Below are 23,737 nucleotides of genomic sequence, written 5' to 3'. Positions count from 1 at the left end.
TTGCCCTCCAGTGTAACCAAGTAGACATAATTTGAGTCAATTGGAGGTGTACCTGTGGATATATTTCAAGGTCTACCTTCAAACTTAACACCTCTTTGCTTGACATCATGGGAAACTCTAAAGAAATCAGCCAAGACCTCAGTAGAAACATTTTAGACCTCCAGCATCTTCACAAGGTCCTTTGCTGTTCTGGAATTGATTTTCCTTCGCACCAAAGTACATTCATCTCTAGGAGACAGAACGCGTCTCCTTCCTCAGTGGTATGCCGGCTGCGTGGTCCCATGGTGTTTATACTTGCGTACTATTGTTTGTACAGATGAACGTGGTACCTTCAGGAGTTTGTAAATTGCTCCCAAGGATGAACCAGACTTGTGGAGGGCTACAATTTTTCTTCTGAGGTCTTGGCTGATTTCTTTTGATTTTCCCATGATGTCAAGCAAAGAGACACTGAGTTTGAAGGTAGGCCTTGAAATACATCCACAGGTACACCTCCAATTGACTCAAATGATGTCAATTAGCCAATCAGAAGTTCCTAAAGCCATGACATCATTTTCTGGAATTTTCCAAGCTGTTTAAAGGCACAGTCAACTTAGTGTTTGTAAACTTCTGACCCACTGGAATTGTGATACAGTGATTTATAAGTGAAATAATCTGTCTGTAAACAATTGTTGGAAAAATGACTTGTGTCATGTACAAAGTAGATGTCCTAACCGACTTGCCAAAACTATAGTTTGTTAACAAGAAATTTGTGGAGTGGTTGAAAAACGAGTTTTAAACTTCCGACTTCAACTGTATGTGTTATTTCATTGTTTTAATGTCTTCACTATTATTCCACATTGTAGAAATAGTAAAAATAAAGAAGAACCCTTGAATGAGTAGGTTTGTGCAACCTTTTGACTGGTACTGTACATGAGTATGATCCCTGAGATTACTAATTTAAAAAAAAGTATGGACACAATTCAGAATAACACAACGCAACAATACTTCGGAGTAGAACATTTTCTATGTTTATTTTGAATTGAATAAGAACATATGCCAACTTGCACAATACTATAATACATTGTGTTCCATTTAAATCATTTGGTCATTCCAAACCACATTTGTTAGATCCTGTTATTAATCAGTAGCAAGCTAATCAAGACAAAAGCAAGTTGACTAATAACCAATATGTCTATTAATAATTGGTATTGAAAACATGTAAGTATAACAATTATCTGAGCAATTTGTTCAGAGTTTATTGGATTATTATACCCACAACCCAATACTGTAACTTGTTACCTATATCTCCCCACACTATGCAGTAAATTACACAGTGGATATATTTGTAAGTCCAGTACTACACTTAACATTCAGTAATGTGAATAGCAGGACAGGAGGACTCTAGCGGCTGTGAGAAGACACCAGGTGGACACTGGCTGAACAACATACTGTTGAAGACATGTCAGAATGTTAATCAGTTAAAGTTTGAGTGACAGCTAACCCAACAATAGATACTGTTTTGTGACACACCATTACTGTATGCCGCACTCTTGGTTTTATAAGGCTGATTGTTCCTGTTGAGGCTGACTGACTGGTTGTGTCTGAAAAGACACTCTATTCCCTATATTTTGCACTACATTTGAGCAGAGACAAATGGGGCCCTGCTGTTTGAGAGGCAATGGAGACACAGTGCTTTTACTGGTAATTCCAGCAATATCCACCAGTGTTGCTGCAGGTAGGACATGTGCTGTAATTGAAACAAGCTGTCTCCAATCAATCAATCAATCAATCAATGTCTGGTTGTGTGTGTTTGACCGGGGGATCACCTGAGGTTATTATATTCATGTTGATTAAGTGGGTCAGGATATTGTTGCCTGTTTACAGCAATCAGTGGTTTATTGGTCGTTTGGTTGATTAAACAATTTGACCTAAAATGTGTGTGAACAGAAACCATATATTCTGATAATATGACATACCACTCTAAGTGCAGCTTAAGTTACATGATCTTACATTTCAACTTCCTGCCCCTGTCACCACCACAATTGCTACTATTAGGGGTGGTGAAAAAAACTTCTACTCAAAGCACAGAGATTTGAAGAAGACCATTTATATGCCACATTCCCACCTCTTCTGTGGAAATGTTACTTCCCCTTTAGGTCTTTCCTTCCTGTTATGCTGCCATCTCTTTGAGTGTGATTGAGCAGGCTAAGTCACATGATTTCATATAAAATGTGTCTCTGCATTAGAACTCCCTGTCCTCTAGACATGTTTGTGTTGACTTCAAAGTGTCAGTAATGCATCAAGTTTAAGTTCATGCAACATGAGGGAATATATTGACTGTGGTACATAGTGGATAATGAGGCTTTCTTTCAATTATGAGAACAATGGATCTGTGAGGTCCTAAGAACAACACAATGCAGAATTATAACATAGATGATGTAATTAATGACATTATGTCCAAAAGGGAAATGCTTGATGGCTGAAATAGTCCATTTTGAGTGTTAATAATACATCTAAGTAATACTGTATTAGTGAGTGTTAATAATACTTCTAAGTAATACTGTATTAGTGAGTGTTAATAATACTTCTAAGTAATACTGTATTAGTGAGTGTTAATAATACATCTAAGTAATACTGTATTAGTGAGTGTTAATAATACTTCTAAGTAATACTGTATTAGTGAGTGTTAATAATACATCTAAGTAATACTTTATTAGTGATTGTTAATAATACATCTAAGTAATACTGTATTAGTGAGTGTTAATAATACATCTAAGTAATACTGTATTAGTGAGTGTTAATAATACATCTAAGTAATACTGTATTAGTGAGTGTTAATAATACTTCTAAGTAATACTGTATTAGCGAGTGTTAATAGTACATCTAAGTAATACTTCATTAGTGAGTGTTAATAATACATCTAAGTAATACTGTATTAGTGAGTGTTAATAATACTTCTAAGTAATACTTTATTAGTGATTGTTAATAATACATCTAAGTAATACTGTATTAGTGAGTGTTAATAATACATCTAAGTAATACTGTATTAGTGAGTGTTAATAATACATCTAAGTAATACTGTATTACTGAGTGTTAATAATACTTCTAAGTAATACTGTATTAGCGAGTGTTAATAGTACATCTAAGTAATACTTCATTAGTGAGTGTTAATAATACATCTAAGTAATACTGTATTAGTGAGTGTTAATAATACTTCTAAGTAATACTGTATTAGTGAGTGTTAATAATACATCTAAGTAATACTGTATTAGTGAGTGTTAATAATACTTCTAAGTAATACTGTATTAGTGAGTGTTAATAGTACATCTAAGTAATACTTCATTAGTGAGTGTTAATAGTACATCTAAGTAATACTTCATTAGTGAGTGTTAATAATACATCTAGTAATACTGTATTAGTGAGTGTTAATAGTACATCTAAGTAATACTGTATTAGTGAGTGTTAATAGTACATCTAAGTAATACTTCATTAGTGAGTGTTAATAATACATCTAAGTAATACTGTATTAGTGAGTGTTAATAATACATCTAAGTAATACTGTATTAGTGAGTGTTAATAATAATACATCTAAGTAATACTGTATTAGTGAGTGTTAATAATAATACATCTAAGTAATACTGTATTAGTGAGTGTTAATAATACATCTAAGTAATACTGTATTAGTGAGTGTTAATAATACATCTAAGTAATACTGTATTAGTGAGTGTTAATAATACATCTAAGTAATACTTCATTAGTGAGTGTTAATAATACATCTAAGTAATACTGTATTAGTGAGTGTTAATAATACATCTAGTAATACTGTATTAGTGAGTGTTAATAATACATCTAAGTAATACTGTATTAGTGAGTGTTAATAATACATCTAAGTAATACTTCATTAGTGAGTGTTAATAATACATCTAAGTAATACTGTATTAGTGAGTGTTAATAATACATCTAAGTAATACTGTATTAGTGAGTGTTAATAATACATCTAAGTAATACTGTATTAGTGAGTGTTAATAATACATCTAAGTAATACTTCATTAGTGAGTGTTAATAATACTTCTAAGTAATACTTCATTAGTGAGTGTTAATAGTACATCTAAGTAATACTTCATTAGTGAGTGTTAATAATACATCTAAGTAATACTTCATTAGTGAGTGTTAATAGTACATCTAAGTAATACTGTATTAGTGAGTGTTAATAATACATCTAAGTAATACTGTAGTAGTGAGTGTTAATAATACATCTAAGTAATACTGTATTAGTGAGTGTTAATAATACATCTAAGTAATACTGTATTAGTGAGTGTTAATAATACATCTAAGTAATACTGTAGTAGTGAGTGTTAATAATACATCTAAGTAATACTTCATTAGCGAGTGCCTCCCATCTTTTTCAGGTGTCTGTTACTCCTGATAAAATGTAACTCAGTACAACAACCTTTTCTTGTGATCAGTAAAACACAATAACAAAAACAGCTGAATATTTGTTCATCAACCCCCTGAGTATCATTCTTTAATGTAGGCTACAATAACAGTAGACTCTATTTATTTGTTTTTTTAAAGTTGATTTGAACAGAGACAATGAACGACAAAACACAAGACTCAGAAGTGAGAAGTGATACGTTGCAACAGATTTAGCTAACATTTTGTTTAAATTTGCCGTCTTCCTGTGTGTTTAGGACCATTTCCACATTGATAGAAAGGGCAAGGCCAACTTTCACTCTCATTCTCTATCAGTTCTCAATATTAGGAAGGTGTTTCAAATGATTTGTTAACTCTGTGTGTATATAGAGGAAGCTTTCAATATCAAGTAATGAAGTCAAACAACTTGTAGAAGGTACAGCACTGTTAGCTATGGACTCTCATTGAGTATTGCATACATTTACTCCAGCTCCCACTGCAATTCCCACTGCTGCACCAACTGATATACCAATTGGGCCTCCAACTGTTCCCAAAGCCGCTCCAATTCCAGCACCTGTGCCCATGTGGTTTACATACTCAGCATTCTTTCTAGCTTCTCTTTCCTGTTTTATCCCCAGCTTCTCTACTTCTTCTCTTAGACACACTCCTTCAAACTTTGCCTTCAGTTCTTCCCTCTCTCTGCGTATCTTCTCTTCATTCTCTCTCAGGATCCTGTTCTTCTCCTCTTCAATCGCTCTCTCAGCCTCCTGGAACATATCAGTGGTGTAGTGGCTTCCTCCATTCATCTTCACCATCTTGTTTATCTTCTCAAGCAGCTCAGTGACCTGGGAGGAATTCTGATCTTTGTTTTTGAAGACATGATATCCCCCATTACATTTGGCAATGAAACTTTCCAGTTTGGGATTTCCATGCAGGAAGTCTTCACTTGTTACATCATCAAGAAGGTCTCCATGTGTGAAGACAACCATGGTGTATTTCGATGCTTCATCACCAAATAGTTTCTGGATCATCTTCACAATTTCCTGCTGCTCTTCAGTGAATCCTCCCAGCTTGAGCACAACCAGGAACACATGGGGACCAGGAGCGGAGAAAAGCAGGCACTGTGAGATCTCTTTCAGTGCCTCCTCCTGTGTTAACTTGGTGTCAAACAAGCCAGGTGTGTCGATGACAGCTACATGTTGCCCTCCCACCTCTCCTCTTTTCTTTTTACTTGAGGATGTCACAGAAATAGCAGACATTTTGGATTCAAACGCTTTTCTCCCCAGGATGGCGTTTCCTGTTGCGCTCTTCCCAGCTCCAGTCTTACCAACCAGAACAATCCGGACCTCTTTATTTTGTTCTGTTGGATAAGAAGGACATGTTGTTACAGTAGAAAGAAGTCTGGTGTTGATGTTCTTTCTGTTTGGTCATCTTACAGAACTGCTACTGAATATGATCAGTCTCTAGATTCTTAGACATTGATGGTTCATAGAATATTAACTGTTAGCAAATTAACAAGGACATCATCTATAAATTAAGTTTCAAGCCTACATTAATTTTATTAAAATGTATTAATAATGTAATAAAACATTATTTTGTGAAAACGCATTCAACAAATAAACCGATGTATCTCTGTCTTGTAGACTAAGTACTCACCAGTCATGTTTGGGTTTTGGAGTGCTGTTAAGCTTTTCCAAGGAACAGTCTTTCCAACCAGAGTAATCAGGGTCTCTGTTGGATGAAAAAGAAAATGTTGTTACTGTAGAGAGAAGTGTGATCTTACAGAACAACTATAAAGCTACATTTTCAGTCTCTCATTGCTTCTTAGACTAATATGGTTTGTCTATAAAATACAAACTCTAAGCAAATAAACAATGATGTTTTCTACAGGTAACTGCCAAAATAACGGAAACGCCATTGATGGAACTGTCATTGTCCGTTCCTTGCCTACATACAAAGTTTCCACATTTGGCGAATATCACAGTAGTCTTTCTGCCTTGGGTAGAGCACCAGTTGAAAAACTGCAATATAATCAATAGGTGGGACACATACAAAGAAGATAATCTAAAAGACTCAAGTTTGGGAGACAACCAACTTCCATGGAAGTTCTCTGACTTTCTCAGAAACCCTAATAATAAACAGGAGCTTTTCAAAATGTCAACACAGAAGGTGTGTGCCAATGAATCTGAAGATGGAAAAGAGAACTACACTACAACTGATGAGTCTGTGGTTTCAAAGGGTTCTCTGACATCAATGCTGGAATGAGACAAGGAGGAGGCACACACAAGAGTGTGGTGTAGAGTACTTAAGTAAAAAATACTTTAAATGACTACTTAAGTAGTTTTTGGGGGGTATCCGTACTTTACTATTTATATTTTTGATAACTTGTATTTTTACTTCACTACATTTCTAAAGAAAATAATTTACTTTTTACTCCATACATTCTCCCTGACACCCAAAAGTACACGTTACATTTTGAATGCTTAGCAGGACAGGAAAAGGGTCTAATTCACACACGTATCAAGATGACATCCCTGGTCATCCCTACTGCCTCTGATCTGGCGGAGTCTCTAAACACACATGCTTCGTTTGTAAATTATGTCTGAGAGTTGGAGATAGCCCCTGGCTTTCCGTAAATTAAAAAAACAAGAATATCTCTTCTCCAAGAGGTCATTCTAGACGGAGAACATGAGGAAGTGATCCATGGGGGTTGTGGTTGGGTACAGGTAATACTGTAAGAACGGCCCATGTTCTGAATTCTGTTGCTATTTAAAAGTGCTGAACAAATAGGCATGTTGACGTCAGTCTTAAATGAAAATATGGCTTGCCTTTTATCTGCTCATTGTTCCCATACGCCATAGTTTGTACATCTCCATTGTTATATTGCATATATAGGTCTATCGCATTAGTGTCTTATTCATCATTTAAGGCAATGTTGGAATGAACCATTACATTTTCTTTGTTTTGCTTACTTTGTATATTATAATTACCTCATGTGCTTTTCTCCACGAGGAGGGGATACAGTATAATGTTGTTGTGTCTGTAACTATGTTTGCCAGTGACAGTCTCTTCCTGTTCAAATATTTTTTTTCAACAAAATGTTCAGTAATATAAACATGTAATTCCGGTTGATATTGCAAGATTCGTTTTGTTTGCGCAAAGTGGATCCTCGTGGTTGCATTTCCCTTCCTTTTTAGTCCACATAGGCCTAATAAAATACTTAAAATAGTAGGCTAACCTCATCTCTCTCTCTCTGCATGGTGACTTAAGGAAGAGTAAAGTTAACTCAACATCTTGCTGAACGTATCTGAACTAATATATCTGTCTCTGTCCATGTTGAAAGTGCTGAATCAATAGGTTCTACCTCGTCGCAGCTCGTTTGCCTGCACTTGCTTATACTCAGAGCTGTGTTAATGATATAAGAAAAAACATGAATTTACTGAACATACATGTAATATTGCTGGTGTATGGTTCAAAAGTCACAACTCAGGTCGGCATTCGTTATTATTGAAGGAGAATATGGTTCTTAGCCAGTTACACAAATCCACAAGGAGTCGGTAGAAACCATATAAGCAAGTCAGCCATATGAGCTATGATTTTTTTAAGGGCGGTAAATGAGGTTGAATGAAGTGTTTCGCTGCCAGACGAGGCTCTGCTGATAGCCAGGTGGAGCGGTGGTAAGGATATACTCTGAAAGGAAAGAGCCGCTGTTGAAACAGCTTTATACAGGCCCTAACAGTTTGTGGACACCATTTGTCACCGATAAAGTGAAATTAATGTATTAATTAATGTTTAGTGTTGTGTAGTGGCTTTGCTGGCATGCATCTAAAAAAAACATTGGTTGAGTTTACCCCACCAAGATCCACATGCTAAAATCGTCAATGCAAAGCTTGCAGAGACCTCCTGACGTGTGGCTGCAAAAATTCGTTTTGGATTGTCATGCACTCATGGTCGGAGTTATTGGCGGCCATATTATATTTTTTATTTAACGAGGCAAGTCAGTTAAGCACAAATTCTTATTTTCAATGACGGCCTAGGAACAGTGGGTTAACTGCCTTGTTCAGGGGCAGAACGACAGATGGTTTCCATGTCAGCTCCGGGACCACTAGGCTACCTGCCGCCCCATTTGACCCCCCCCCCCCCCCCCCTCCATCCCCTTAGCGGGTCTCAAACTTCGATACTCTTTTAGGCCAGACAGCATCCGATCCGATCCATTGGCTATATATAGTAAAACAGAAGGGGCACTGTTTCGCTGGCTCGGATGCTTTCTCAGGTGGGCCAGATTCAGCCGCTGCGAATTGAAAAAGTTGGCAGTTTACAGTCCATTGTTCGGTTGGACAAAGGTGTGAAGGTAACCTACTTTTTCAAGTGATTTGTTTGACAATCGGATGAAAACAACATCATGACTGGTTGGGTTCATGCCACATTAAAATGTAATACATTTTTACAGTTAAATGACATGTCTTTACGAGGAAAACAATTTTAAACACATAGGAGGTCCAGTGGAAAAAAACGTGCCAACCTATGGAAATCAATTGCCTGTCCAAATGATTAGTTCTAATGCCGGCCCTGCACTGCATTATGTCATGTTTGTATCTGATTTATAACAGGTGTTTTATTCCCCTAGGCCTCGGACACTGGTATAAGGCAGTTTCTCTGCCCCCCCCCCCCCCCATAAAAACAATTATAATTATGGAATACATTTTTTTATATATATATATTAAACAGTAACATGCAAAACATAAACAGAACAGCCAGAGGGATTCCACAAAGAAATAAACATATAATTACAAATCCACATTATATCAATTAAAATAGAGACATATAGTGAAAAAAATGACGTTTTGTATACGTTTTAATGACTCTAAATAGTTTTCCAAATCAGATTTAAAAAAATAAGGAAAGGGGCTTTTTCTTCATAATTTTGATTTGTGTATGAAATGTTTTCATAATAAAATAAAGAGATTTATGACGTACTCACGTTCAATTGTGGAATCAGTGTAGTAAAAAGAATATGTCAAACTTAGATATTTCAATGGTTGTATGCAATTTGAAGCCAAGATATAGTTTTACATCGGTCCAGAACACTTCACTATATAAACAATGACAGAATAAGTGATAAATAGTTTCTAGTTCACAAGAACTGCATTCACTGGTACCATCAGGTATATATTTATAAATCAAGCTATTACACGGATAGAATCTATGGATAATCTTAAACGACATCTCCTTTACTTTATTGGTCACCATAAAGTTGTGTTTATACAGAAAAGCCCAGCACATTAAAGCCTGCTGGTGAAAAGCTGCCAATTTCACAGGAAGTTTACCCACAAAATATGGACATTGTAGTAAAGAATTAAGCCCTCCTAGCTTCTGAAAAACAAAATGAGGTATAATATTCCAGAAACTCTGAGGATTTTTTATGTCTGATTGAAGAGCGTGAAGTCTGAGACATTTAGACCGCCATCACACACCCTGTTGGTTTGTGATTTGTGACCATCTCTTTTTATCTTATGTGGCTTGTTTTTCCATATGAAGTTGTACAATAGTTTATCTTAGGTCCAGCAAGTGGATTTGGGAATGTCAATAGAGGAAAACAGATAGGATACACTAGATTGCCCCTCAGCTTTGCATAAAAGCACCCTTCCTTGAAGACTTAAATCCCTCCCTAAACATGAGGATATTTGTATTGTTGACAGATTCAGTTACAGGGTTCAAATGAAGATCATTCACAGCCTTAATATGTTTGGTGATCTTTACACCGAGGTAGGTTACAGTATCTTTTCAGAGATGTTACACTCTGCTGGATTGACAGCTCCTTTCAGAACAAACACCTCACAGTTGGAAAGATTTAATACCAAACTCGAGATATTGGAGAACTGCTTCACAATATCCAATGATAATCTAAAATCCAGTAAACAGAAATTAGATTCTTAATCCCATTTTTTAAATCATCATGCAATAAGAATTAGTTATTTAATTTCCAATAACCACCAGAGTATTTCTTACCATCATTACTGCACATTCTTACAGTCAACCATATGACTTTATGATCCGTCAGGACTGCAGGCAGTATTTTGACCTCTACAGTGTTGGACTCAAGACTAGAGGTTATCACCCACAAGTCAATTCTTGATTGTAGTGAACAATCTCTATTACTCCATGCGTACTGTTTCTCTCCAGGGTTTTTAACTCTCCATGTCAATTAAGTCCAGGCTTTGGCCGAAATTCAATAACTTGTTCACACCAATGTTAGGCCTATGGGGCAATCCATCAGTCTCATTAGAATAAACCATACTAAAATCTCCACCAACTATAATCTGACTGGATGGATATTTTCTCAGAAGACTCAGAAGAATTTCCTCAATTGCCTCTAGAAGTTAGTTATTTGGAGGACTAAAACAGTATCCATATTCATTACACAACACAAATAATCTGTCCATTACATGTCCATCGGTGTCCATTTGAGTAAACACACATTTCCCTTTGAAATTGTGTGCTTAAATTGCAACCTCAGTTGAATAATTAGTCCCGTGGGCCAAATAAATGGCACTGCCCCACTGATTTATCCAATAATTATAGTCCTCTTTGCATGAATGTGTTTCTTGAACGAATACAAGATCTGCGTTGCAGTCCTTACAAAAAAAATACTTTTCTCTTCAACAGGTTTCGTATCCCCCTGGCATTGATTGACATAAACTTCAAGTCCATATAGAACAGAAAGAAAAATACTATGCAATCTCAACTCTACCCTCTCTATAAAAAGTTGCTTCATGTATATGTATTAACAGAAGTCTTAACTTGTAAACCATGACACCACAATTCAAAACTAGAACGCTCCGTTTGCTGATTTTTGATGTGTTTTCGAGTATCATTTTCTCCAGACCATCGGCTCTTTCGTTTATCTTTGCAGAGACAGCATCGATTATGTTGACCTGGAGTTCGCGCAAAGACAATTATTTCTGTGTCTTTTTGGGTGCGGGACTATTGACTGGATTTTCAGAATCAGCCGAATGTCCAGATTCCTCCATGTTTTCTCCTGAGGAGTCAGGTGGCGGTTTTCTCCGATGTATGAGTGGTCAGCTAGCAACTGCCTTCTCCTCCCTTTGCTCTTTCGCACATTTCTTTCTTAAACATTTCCAAGTTTCAGATCAAATTAGCGGTCAACTAATCGTTGTTCTTTATTGTGTTTACTATAAGCCAATTTTTGTTAAATTGAAGTAAGTTTGAGAGGGATAAAACTTAAGGTTACTCAGAGCAAGATTAAATCTCGTCTGCACTCGCCGCCATCTTCCTGGAACTCGTCATTGAATTATCAGCCCAACCTCACATTCGATTCGCACAAAATGTATTTCAGCAGATTTCGTTCGTTTTGTGCATTTTTTTGTGGTTCAAATCGTTCGAAAATACACGAATTTCTGTGCTACTTAATTCGTGCGAAAAGACAGGAATTTAACCAGTAGGCGACACCAGCCCAACCTCACATTCAATGAATTATAGACTACTGACCACCGTCCATGGTTCTTACATTTCAACATGCCTATCAAATCGACTAAGGCTTTCGGTGGTGTCAGGGCCTAGCTTTGCTTTAGCTAATAGATACATGTTTATTGCTAGGCCTATTTGGTTGTAATTTTCTCATGTTATTAAGCCTAACATTTCACAAAGCTAAACACGGTATAACAATGCTGCCATTGTTAGACTGCTGACAATAATGTAATGACTTATTCAGTAATTAAAGTTGGGAATTCAAACATTGCAGATGATTAAATAAATGTTCAATGCGACAGCATACTAATCAGCTAATCGATTGTTTATTTTGTTGAGTATACAACTGTCTGCATAGGCCACCTGAACCTCCATGACATTACCTTCTCTCCCAGCTTGTATAGAACGTTGTGAGTAAACCCAGTCTATTAGTGGCGAATAATACACCCTCAAAACACCAGCTTACTAGAGATAGTTTCATTATGCAGTGCGACATCTAGAACTCTATTCCATATGTAGCTGCTATTTATAAACATTTTATAACAATGACACATCAAACAGCTTAACACTGAGGTATGAAGTGTTCGGCTTGAGGATAAATTCAACCACTATGTATTGTTGAACTCAGCAGGTTTTATATGGCTAACAGCTTACACAAATGGGCTGCAATATTCAAAGTCAATTCAATCCAATTATATTGTCATTTTAAAGACTCCCCTGGTGTCCGGAAGTCCTCGTTTGTTGTGTTTTCTTATTTTGTGTGCAAATGTTTTTCACCGCCGCCTGTAGGTCCAGGTTGCAGACCTGACTGTTTTCTTTCCTGAATATTGCCAACCCAGATAATATTTCCTGAGACATTGTGTTTCTTAGGTAGTTCTGAGTTTTGGTTTAGAAAAGGATCTCTCCGCAGAAGCAACACTTACATGGATGTTAAATACAGCTATTGCCTTTGCAACGTCAGGGAAACTGGTCAGAAGGGAGCTGTGCTTCAAATACAGCAGTTCTGCAACATCTTTAATTGAGCCTCTCATTCTTCTTAGTACCGGCATCAACACCTTACGGAAATAGATTAACTGTATACGAAGTTCTGAGGACAAGTCGTCTGGATACAGCCCATAAATTGGCAGAAGGAAACGGATTATCATCTTTAGCAGACAACAGTTCTTGAGGGCTGGAACAAAAAAAGCTGTTCGCGATTTCGTTCATACTGGTGAACCGGCAGCGAACCGGCAGCGAACCGGCAGCGCAATGGACATATAATCATTTTAGATTAGACTAAATCCAGAAATTGTACATCTAGGTTTATAATAAATCAGAGGTGTTGCACCACTTAATTTAAAACCTGGATGAGTTAATCGAAGGTTAAATAACTAAACTATGAAGTAGTAGTAGGTAGCCTAATTTTGTGGCGGTAGGTTGCTTAGTGGTTAGAGCGTTGGACTAGTAACTGAAGGTTGAAAGTTCGAATCCCCGAGCTGACAAGGTAAAAATCTGTAGTTTTGCTCCTGAACAAGGTGTTCCCAGGCCGTCATTGAAAATAATATTTTTTTTCTTAACTGACTTGCCTAATTAAATTAATAAAAACAAGAATGCATTCACTATAGCAGTATGTTCAAATTATATTTCTATGGAAACAAACCATCACCAAACCTGTGAGTTTTCAGTTCAGGCTGATTAAATAAATTATTTTGTCAAATTAGTTAGCTGGCTAGTTGACAATACATGAGGCCACATGAGCAAAAAACCTTATTACACGAAAAATACAACACTTGATTAACTTCAACCTCAACCAGTTTAGATTTAATCCCTGAGCTACATTTAAATTTGATTTAAAAACAATGGAGTAACAAGATAAAATGTGATCTTAGTTTAAAGTAAAACTTTAACTTAGTTTAGAAGAACGATTACAATTAGGAGTAATTTTAAACTAGGTTTAAAGTTTGGTGCAACAAGATTAATATATAAAGCTTGATTTAACTCAGTCCATGTTGGTGCAATCCACCCTAAATCTCAGTCCAACCATATCTCAGTCTATGAATTTGAGAGTGCTTACATTTCTCCAGCTCCAGCCCTTAGCTTTTTAGCATCAGGGGTGAGGAGTACGCTTTGTTAACGTTTCAATTAAGGATTCTAGCTTTAAAAAAGGTAAGAGAGCTTTTATAGTGCAGGCAGAAAAATTATGGATTTCATTGTCAGAAATCAATTGAAGTGTAGTGTGTGTAATAAATCCATATTAGTCCCGTTTTAGGAATGGGCATAACGCCTACATCATAACGCCTACATCATAACGCCTACATCATAACGCCTACATCATAACGCCTACATCATAACGCCTACATCATAATGCCTACATCATAATGCTGACATAATAATGCATTCATTTACAAATGACATGTATTCATTAGTTACTCTATTGTTACAATAAACCTATGATAGAAGGATTTGTATAAAATTAATTGTTGTAAAATAAAACGTTTCACAAGTAATAAACTTAGTCATTCTTCATTTTGTTAATGTCCATTTGGAAAGAACACTCATTTGTTGCATCAAAACATTCAAAAGGAATGTGGTTCAGGCTTATGTCTTGTATTAGTAACTTTATAGACGTCCTTACCTTTGCCTGCCTGTTGAGCTGGGTATCTAGAGTCGTATGTCTACAATTGGAGATGCAGCCGACGTTTTATAGCACTGTGGGGCGTAAGAAAGTTGTTGCTTTCTAGTCAGGTGATTTCTTGTAAATCATGGTGCAGCCCAGGCAACAACAAAAAAATCTCTCTAGCATAAACAGGCTGATTTTGATGGGGAATTAAATTATGTTAATTAGATTGTAGGCTATGGCTTCAAACACACCGACTGTGTTATGGGGTTTTGGTACCCCAGAAGAACATTCATTTCCAATGGAACGCTGCGTTTGCCTTGCAGCATTGCCTTGCAGAGGCAGTTGCAGTGCGTTCTGTGTGGTGCATACGTTGGATTTATCGAATTTATGCGTCAAACTGTATGCGTAAACGGGTTGACAGAAATGGTAGCAGAAGGTGAATGTTGAACTTTCGTTGCACGCATATCTGGATGAATCAGCGAACTATTTTGCGCTAAAACACAGTCGGGGATTTCGAAGCGTAGAATTATGGTTTGGACTTCACATTGCAGTAATGTGTATTTTTTTTAAAGCTGGCATTTACTATGGGTTGGGTTTGCACAGAAAGACACTGGACTGGAAATTATTAAAGTATAACAGTGCAAAAGTTGAATAAAGTGTTTAATAAATGTTTTATATATACTGTATATTTTTTATGAAGAAAATACACAAATCACGAAAGCAATATTTTTACAGCATTAATACAATATTTAGGAAATTTTGCAGCCATTGTTTACTGTTCATTTTACAGTACCTGATGGATTCAACATTGTCAAGTGTTTTTTTTTGTGTCATTTTAATTTACAGTGCCATGAAGTAACTATGAAATTAATATGAACTATTTATGCTTAGCCATTCATCATTCATCCTGCTCCCGAGGAGGGAATGGGAGCTGTATTGGTAGTATTATGCCTACTGTAAAGGAGATGGACAGTCATGCTGTAGTACATGTCTTATGTAGCCTGACCTACTTATTCTGTGACTGAAAATTCTTTAAATATCACATGTAATGTTACAAGGCATTTTAGTTTGGTATTGTGAACGCTGCGTGTAACACATCCGGTATCAGGATAAATAAAAAGCAAGGTCTGCTAACTTTCTTTAATTATGTTTAATTACCGCAAACAATGAATGGCAAATGCAATTTTCGTATATACGGGTTCGCTGTATCACCATGCAGGGTAAAACAGGGAACTGGCAGGAAGTACGTAAACAGCTGTTCTTATACCGTGATGACATAGTTCCAACGCGTCTGTTGGCCTGTCACAGTAGAGGCTGGGCGCGGTTTAGACTTTGCCCCGCATTTGCTGGCCCTCGGACTTGTCCAAGCCCCTTGGCGCGTTCCTTTGTCCACATCTGGTTGCTGGGTAGATTAGCTCCGTCTTGTGTCTCCCCTTGATTCTTCACTCACACAATTCCTAATATGGTAGAGTTGCACCCCTTCTGAAAAAACCTACACTCGATCCCTCCAATGTCAACAACTACAGACCAGTATCCCTTCTTTCTTTTCTCTCCAAAACTCTTGAACGTGCCGTCCTTGGCCAGCTCTCCTGCTATCTCTCTCAGAATGACCTTCTTGATCCAAATCAGTCAGGTTTCAAGACTAGTCATTCAACTGAGACTGCTCTTCTCTGTGTCACGGAGGCGCTCCGCACTGCTAAAGCTAACTCTCTCTCCTCTGCTCTCATCCTTCTAGACCTATCGGCTGCCTTTGATACTGTGAACCATCAGATCCTCCTCTCCACCCTCTCCGAGTTGGGCATCTCCGGCGCGGCCCACGCTTGGATTGCGTCCTACCTGACAGGTCGCTCCTACCAGGTGGCGTGGCGAGAATTTGTCTCCGCACCACGTGCTCTCACCACTGGTGTCCCCCAGGGCTCTGTTCTAGGCCCTCTCCTATTCTCGCTATACACCAAGTCACTTGGCTCTGTCATATCCTCACATGGTCTCTCCTATCATTGCTATGCAGACGACACACAATTAATCTTCTCCTTTCCCCCCTCTGATAACCAGGTGGCGAATCGCATCTCTGCATGTCTGGCAGACATATCAGTTTGGATGACGGATCACCACCTCAAGCTGAACCTCGCCAAGACGGAGCTGCTCTTCCTCCCGGGGAAGGACTGCCCGTTCCATGATCTCGCCATCACGGTTGACAACTCCATTGTGTCCTCCTCCCAGAGTGCTAAGAACCTTGGCGTGATCCTGGCCAACACCCTGTCGTTCTCAACTAACATCAAGGCGGTGACCCGTTCCTGTAGGTTCATGCTCTACAACATTCGCAGAGTACGACCCTGCCTCACACAGGAAGCGGCGCAGGTCCTAATCCAGGCACTTGTCATCTCCCGTCTGGATTACTGCAACTCGCTGTTGGCTGGGCTCCCTGCCTGTGCCATTAAACCCCTACAACTCATCCAGAACGCCGCAGCCCGTCTGGTGTTCAACCTTCCCAAGTTCTCTCACGTCACCCCGCTCCTCCGCTCTCTCCACTGGCTTCCAGTTGAAGTTCGCATCCGCTACAAGACCATGGTGCTTGCCTACGGAGCTGTGAGGGGAACGGCACCTCCGTACCTTCAGGCTCTGATCAGGCCCTACACCCAATCAACGGCACTGCGTTCATCCACCTCTGGCCTGCTCGCCTCCCTACCTCTGAGGAAGTACAGTTCCCGCTCAGCCCAGTCAAAACTGTTCGCTGCTCTGGCACCCCAATGGTGGAAAAAACTCCCTCACGACGCCAGGTCAGCGGAGTCAATCACCACCTTCCGGAGACACCTGAAACCCCACCTCTTTAAGGAATACCTAGGATAGGATAAAGTAATCCTTCTAACCCTCCCCCCTTAAAAGAGTTAGATGCACTATTGTAAAGTGGTTGTTCCACTGGATATCATAAGGTGAATGCACCAATTTGTAAGTCGCTCTGGATAAGAGCGTCTGCTAAATGACTTAAATGTTAAATGTAATGGTACTGAACAGTCTCCCAACCTTCCTGGTTGGCCTAGAGTGATGCACCCCTCCCCTCTCCAGACTGTCCACAGCTTTTATGGCCTGTGTTGGTCAGTCCTTACACCTACACACACACCTACACACACACTCTGTATTGTTTGTGTGTGTGTGTGTGTAACAAAACAATATTAATCTTCAAACAATATGTAAAATTTAGACCCCATCATAGCACTGAGACTGCACTTGTGAAAGTGGTAAATGACCTTTTAATGGCGTCAGACCGAGGCTCTGCATCTGTCCTCGTGCTACTAGACCTTAGTGCTGCCTTTGACACCATCGATCACCACATTCTTTTGGAGAGACTGGAAACCCAAATTGGTCTACACGGACAAGTTCTGGCCTGGTTTAGATCTTACCTGTCGGAAAGATATCAGTTTGCAGTAGCGTGCCGTGGGCCTGGCGCCTGGGCCTTCAGTGAGGTCCTACACAGTCCCACCCGAATTAATCCACCTGTGATTACCATCATTTAGATGCCATGGCTCTAGACACTATACATTTAGACAGAAACGCAGTATAACCAGGCGTTGCGTCACCTTGAAATTGACATTTTTATTCAGAGAATTGCAGGGGAAGAGTACAATACAGTACAGTTCAACTAATAGGCAAGAACATAGTCGAGTGCAACAGAGTTATATTAATATTCTTCTTCTATCCATTTCTGGTCCACAAACTTTGAGCTTTAAGTCCCCCAAAAAATAAATACAGTGTGTTCACTAAACAGCGCATTGTCGCACCCAAAGCAGTTTCACCGTGATGATAAAGACACATAACTATTCACTGAAAATAAAAGAAAACAAATAATTTGCAACATAGGCTATTTGCCATTTTATTTTGTTAATATATAGGCTATTTAATATTAACGAAATAAAATGCGAAACATACATACACATTTAATAAAAAATAACATGCCTTGTATGCCTACTCACCAAAGACTGATTATTAGACAGTTGCGTGCGCTTAGGGGATCGTGAGAAAAATGCTGCAAGGCCATTGAGGTTGGCAAAGAAGACCTTGCATTCTTTAAGCTTTGAGGCTCCTTGAGTCAGTACTAAATTTAGTCGATGTGCATAGCAGTGAATGAATAAGGCCATCGGTGCCCTCTCCTTAACTTTAGCCTGCACCCCATTGAGTCCAGATGCCATGACTGCTGCGCCATCAAAACACTGTGCCACAACTTTATCCAGACTACATTCATTTTCCTCCAAGAAACGGAAAATAAGAGCGGCAATGTCATCAGCTCGCTTGCCGCTTGTCACATCTTCAAACCGGATAAATCGCTCCTTGACTCCCGTGTCCGTCACATAACGCAGGACGAGTGAGAGCTGTAGCTCCACTCTGGTGTCCCCAAACGTTTTCAAAAGCACCATTGCTTGTAAGTGCCCAGGCGGACTTTGGTGTCTCGTTGCTGCCTTGGTTAGACAACTCAAGTTTGCAAAGCCAGTGTGGCTCCAAACACCAAATCGATCACTTGCAAATAATAGGCATTCCCAGCAGTATAGTTTGCAGTGCTTCTCGGAGCCTGTGAGCCATTGACAGCGCTCATAGTTGAAACTTTGAAAGTGGCGAACGAACGAACCCCTTTCCCGCCTGTGACAGGCTTTGTGGCGTCGGGCGACCTCTCCTTACAATGTCTAACTTTTCTTGAAAAGTTCGTCTTGAGAATGGCGTTATAATTATATCCTCGACCAAATCGATATCTTCTCCTCCTTCCGCCATTGTGGGTTCAAAAAACAGTTTAGGTAGTACGCGAATCAATTCGTTTATCAAATTCAGTTTCCTAGATCTGCATAGACCTGCCCATAGGACCTGCCTCTCAATATTGGTAATCCAATCAAAAGACGTGGACGCCCTACGCCTGCTAGCTGGCTCCTGTGTAACACTGGAGCCAGCCAGCAGGCGTACAATAGCCAACTCTAAAGCTGATTGGTTGACACAAAATTTTAATTTCCATTCACTTTAAGCTACAAGCGCCTGCACTGTTGATTCTGAAGGCCTAAGAGAAGATTTTAGACCCCTGGCAACACATGATGGCTGAATATGATTGGATAAAAGATCTAACATAAAGACCAGCCCTCCAAATCTCAACCTGGGGCTGGAAGCAGTGCAACCAAGAGGAAAGCTATGAAATGAAGAGTATAACTCTTACTCTGGGGAATAATTTAATACATATTTGTGGGAAAATATATTTTAAAAAATATATATATTCTGATGATGTTTAGGCCAGCAGAGAAGGCCTTGCAGGCCCTGACGGCCCACCACTGTCAGTTTGTCTCTGTGAATGGTTTGTCCTCTGACAAATCAACTGTACATTTCGGTGTTCCTCAAGGTTCCGTTTTAGGACCACTATTGTTTTCACTATATATTTTACCTCTTGGGGATGTTATTCGAAAACATAATGTTAACTTTCACTGCAATGCAGATGACACACAGCTGTACATTTCAATGAAACATGGTGAAGCCCCAAAATTGCCCTCGCTAGAAGCCTGTGTTTAAGACATAAGGAAGTGGATGGCTGAAAACGTTCTACTTTTAAACTCGGACAAAACAGAGATGCTTGTTCTAGGTCCCAAGAAACAAAGAGATCTTCTGTTAAATCTGACAATTAATCTTGATGGTTGTAAAGTCGTCTCAAATAAAACTGTGAAGGACCTCGGCGTTACTCTTGACCCTGATCTCTCTTTTGACGAACATATCAAGACTGTTTCAAGGACAGCTTTTTTCCATCTACGTAACATTGCAAAAATCAGAAATGTTCTGTCCAAAAATGATGCAGAAAAATTAATCCATGCATTTGTTACTTCTAGGTTAGACTACTGCAATGCTCTACTTTCCGGCTACCCGGATAAAGCACTAAATAAACTTCAGTTAGTGCTAAATACGGCTGCTAGAATCCTGACTAGAACCAATAAATTTGATCATATTACTCCAGTGCTAGCTTCCCTACACTGGCTTCCTGTTAAGGCAAGGGCTGATTTCAAGGTTTTACTGTTAACCTATAAAGCATTACATGGGCTTGCTCCTACCTATCTTTCCGAGTTGGTCCTGCCGTACATACCTATACGTACGCTACGGTCACAAGACGCAGGCCTCCTAATTGTCCCTAGAATTTCTAAGCAAACAGCGGGAGGCAGGGCTTTCTCCTATAGATCTCCATTTTTATGGAACGGTCTGCCTACCCATGTGAGAGACGCAGACTCGGTCTCAACCTTTAAGTCTTTACTGAAGACTTATCTCTTCATTAGGTCATATGATTGAGTGTAGTCTGGCCCAGGAGTGTGAAGGTGAACGGAAAGGCTCTGGAGCAACGAACCGCCCTTGCTGTCTCTGCCTGGCCGGTTCCCCTCTCTCCACTGGGATTCTCTGCTTCTAACCCTATTACAGGGGCTGAGTCACTGGCTTACTGGTGCTCTTTCACGCCGTCCCTAGGAGGGGTGCGTCACTTGAGTGGGTTGAGTTACTGACGTGATCTTCCTGTCTGGGTTGGCGCCCCCCCTTGGTTTGTGCTGTGGTGGAGATCTTTGTGGGCTATACTCAGCCTTGTCTCAGGATTGTAAGTTGGTGGTTGAAGATATCCCTCTAGTGGTGCGGGGGCTGTGCTTTGGCAAAGTGGGTGGGGTTATATCCTTCCTGTTTGGCCCTGTCCGGGGGTATCATCGGATGGGGCCACAGTGTCTCCTGACCCCTCCTGTCTCAGCCTCCAGTATTTATGCTGCAGTAGTTTATGTGTCGGGGGGCTAGGGTCAGTTGGTTATACCTGGAGTACTTCTCCTGTCTTATCCAGTGTCCTGTGTGAATTTAAGTATGCTCTCTCTAATTCTCTCGTTCTCTCTTTCTTTCTCTCTCTCGGAGAACCTGAGCCCTAGGACCATACGTCACGGCAAACCGGGCATGATGACTCCTTGCTGTCCCCAGTCCACCTGGCCTTGCTGCTGTTCCAGTTTCAACTGTTCTGCCTGCGGTTATGGAACCCATACCTGTCCCAGACCTGCTGCTTTCAACTCTTAATGATCGGCTATGAAAAGCCAACTGACTTTTATTCCTGATTATTATTTGACCATGCTTGTCATTTATGAACATTTTGAAAATCTTGGCTCTCTCTAATTCTCTCCTTCTTTCTCTCTCTCGGAGGACCTGGGCCCTAGGACCATACGTCAGGACTACCGGGCATGATGACTCCTTGCTGTCCCCAGTCCACCTGGCCTTGCTGCTATTCCAGTTTCAACTGTTCTGCCTGCGGTTATGGAACCGCCACCTGTCTCAGACCTGCTGTTTTCAACTCTTAATGATTGGCTATGAAAAGCCAACTGAAAATTATTCATGATTATTATTTGACCATGCTTGTCACTTATGAACATTTTGAACATCTTGGCATAGTTCTGTTACAATCTACACCCGGCACAGCCAGAAGAGGACTGGCCCCCCCTCATAGCCTGGTTCCTCTCTAGGTTTCTTCCTAGGTTTTGGCCTTTCTAGGGAGTTTTTCCTAGCCACCTTGCTTCTACACCTGCATTGCTTGCTGTTTGGGGTTTTTAGGCTGGGTTTCTGTACAGCACTTTGAGATATTAGCTGATGTACGAAGGGCTATATAAAATAAACTTGATTGATTGATGCTAACAGGCTATAGTGCATAAACATAAATCCTAACAGTATGCAGTCCCTTACACACAGTCATCATTTCACAAGAGTTTAATTGAGGACTTTTCCCCATAACAGAAGCACACGAGGGAGTTCCGTAACTTCCATTTCAAAAGTTTCACTCGTGCAGTGCTCGAGACCCAAGAACTGAGCGTGCGTAAAACCATTCGCTTGATATGATTTTCCAAGTGCTGAGGATTGATGTGATGAGACTTGGGCACTGCGTCTTCAATTGACAGTGCAAATATTTGTTTGTTTGTTAGTTAGCTATACAAGCAAGTTACAACTGCACACCAATGCGAGCAAGCCATCTCGACCAGTATACAGCTAATTATGCTAGTTAGCTAGCTAAATCAAGGGAGAGGGGGTGTGAGAGAAACCTCTGCACGAGCTCAGCCATCCACACCTTCCCATTTACACCAGAGATCTGTATATAATGACGAGATGCTCATGTCTCCGCCTTAAAAATAGGAGTTGTTGTGTCAAAGGCGGGAAGGCATGCGACAAGGTTAAAAATAAATGCAAAGAAACGCATTGGGCTTATTTTGGACAGTTTTTGGCGAGAGTGAAACCTCTCGATTTGCCTCTTTCTCCCAAGTCCCTCCACCTACCACTCACAACAACAAAGATGAGAGATCACTTCTTCCTCTGACAAACTCGCAATTTGCATTTGAGGTTTGGTCCAAAATAATCGGTCGTATGGACACTTGAAACACATGGAGACATTATTGACCTGTAATAGAGGAAAAGTGAACATTTAGGACCCTGGGGCTCCAGAGTGGCGCAGCGGTCTAACACACTGCATCACACTGATAGAGGCGCCACTATCAGTGGTTCAATCCCGGGCTGTATCACAACCGGTCATGATCGGGAGTCCCATCGGGGACCGCACAATTGGCCCAGCATCGTTCTGGTTTGGCCGGGGTAGGCCGTCATTGTAAATACGAATTTGTTTTTAACTGACTTGCCTAGTTAAATAAAGGTCAAATAGATATTTCTTCGACTCCTCAAATATCGAGCAGAGCTGACACTACTGAAACAGATGTACCAATGAACATTAATTCTGGAAAATGAATGCTCAGTTTGTCATGCGCATTACGGTACCACGTATCGCTAGCAGCATTTTACTCAAATAAAGATTGTTATACTAGCTGTTTAGTCTGTGTTTTATAAATGTGCAATAAGCATATAACAATTATATAAGGACTTGGCAACGCGTTCTCATTCTGAGAAATAAGGTAGGCCACTTGATTTCAACATGTGAACAAAGTGGACAGGCTAGCACGCTGTTCAAACAGTTGGAGACGGACAGAAGGGAACAAAGTGGACAGGCTAGCATGCTGTTCAAACAGTTGGAGACGGACAGAAGGGAACAAAGTGGACAGAATAGCATGCTGTTCAGACAGTTGGAGACGGAAGGGTGTGTTCATAACAATTCAACGGTTTGCCTTGTTAACTAAATTCTGAGCTTGTGAAATTATACCTAGATCCAAGTTAACTAAACTTGAAATATAAATATTTGCCGGCTGCTCACTAGCACGTGGTCTTATGCTTGAGAGATTGTTTATGAGACCGGTGTTA

The 23,737-nt window shown here is 39.7% G+C and overlaps 1 protein-coding gene across 1 annotated transcript; it reads right to left on the bottom strand.

Moving 5' to 3' along the window:
• Window positions 1-4,472: 4,472 nt before the first annotated feature.
• On the bottom strand, window positions 4,473-14,546 carry LOC129841569 (GTPase IMAP family member 9-like). The gene is made up of 3 exons (XM_055909907.1): window positions 14,495-14,546; window positions 6,049-6,123; window positions 4,473-5,752 (listed from the first exon to the last, which is right to left on the bottom strand). Exons 2-3 carry the CDS (start codon window positions 6,053-6,055, stop codon window positions 4,854-4,856), a joined length of 906 nt encoding a protein of 301 aa, XP_055765882.1. The 5' UTR covers window positions 6,056-6,123; window positions 14,495-14,546; the 3' UTR covers window positions 4,473-4,853.
• Between the last annotated feature and the right edge of the window lie 9,191 nt (window positions 14,547-23,737).

The sequence above is a fragment of the Salvelinus fontinalis genome, chromosome 42, assembly GCF_029448725.1.
Source record: "Salvelinus fontinalis isolate EN_2023a chromosome 42, ASM2944872v1, whole genome shotgun sequence".
Classification (NCBI taxonomy): domain Eukaryota; kingdom Metazoa; phylum Chordata; class Actinopteri; order Salmoniformes; family Salmonidae; genus Salvelinus; species Salvelinus fontinalis.
This window is presented reverse-complemented; position numbering and strand designations above follow the sequence as displayed.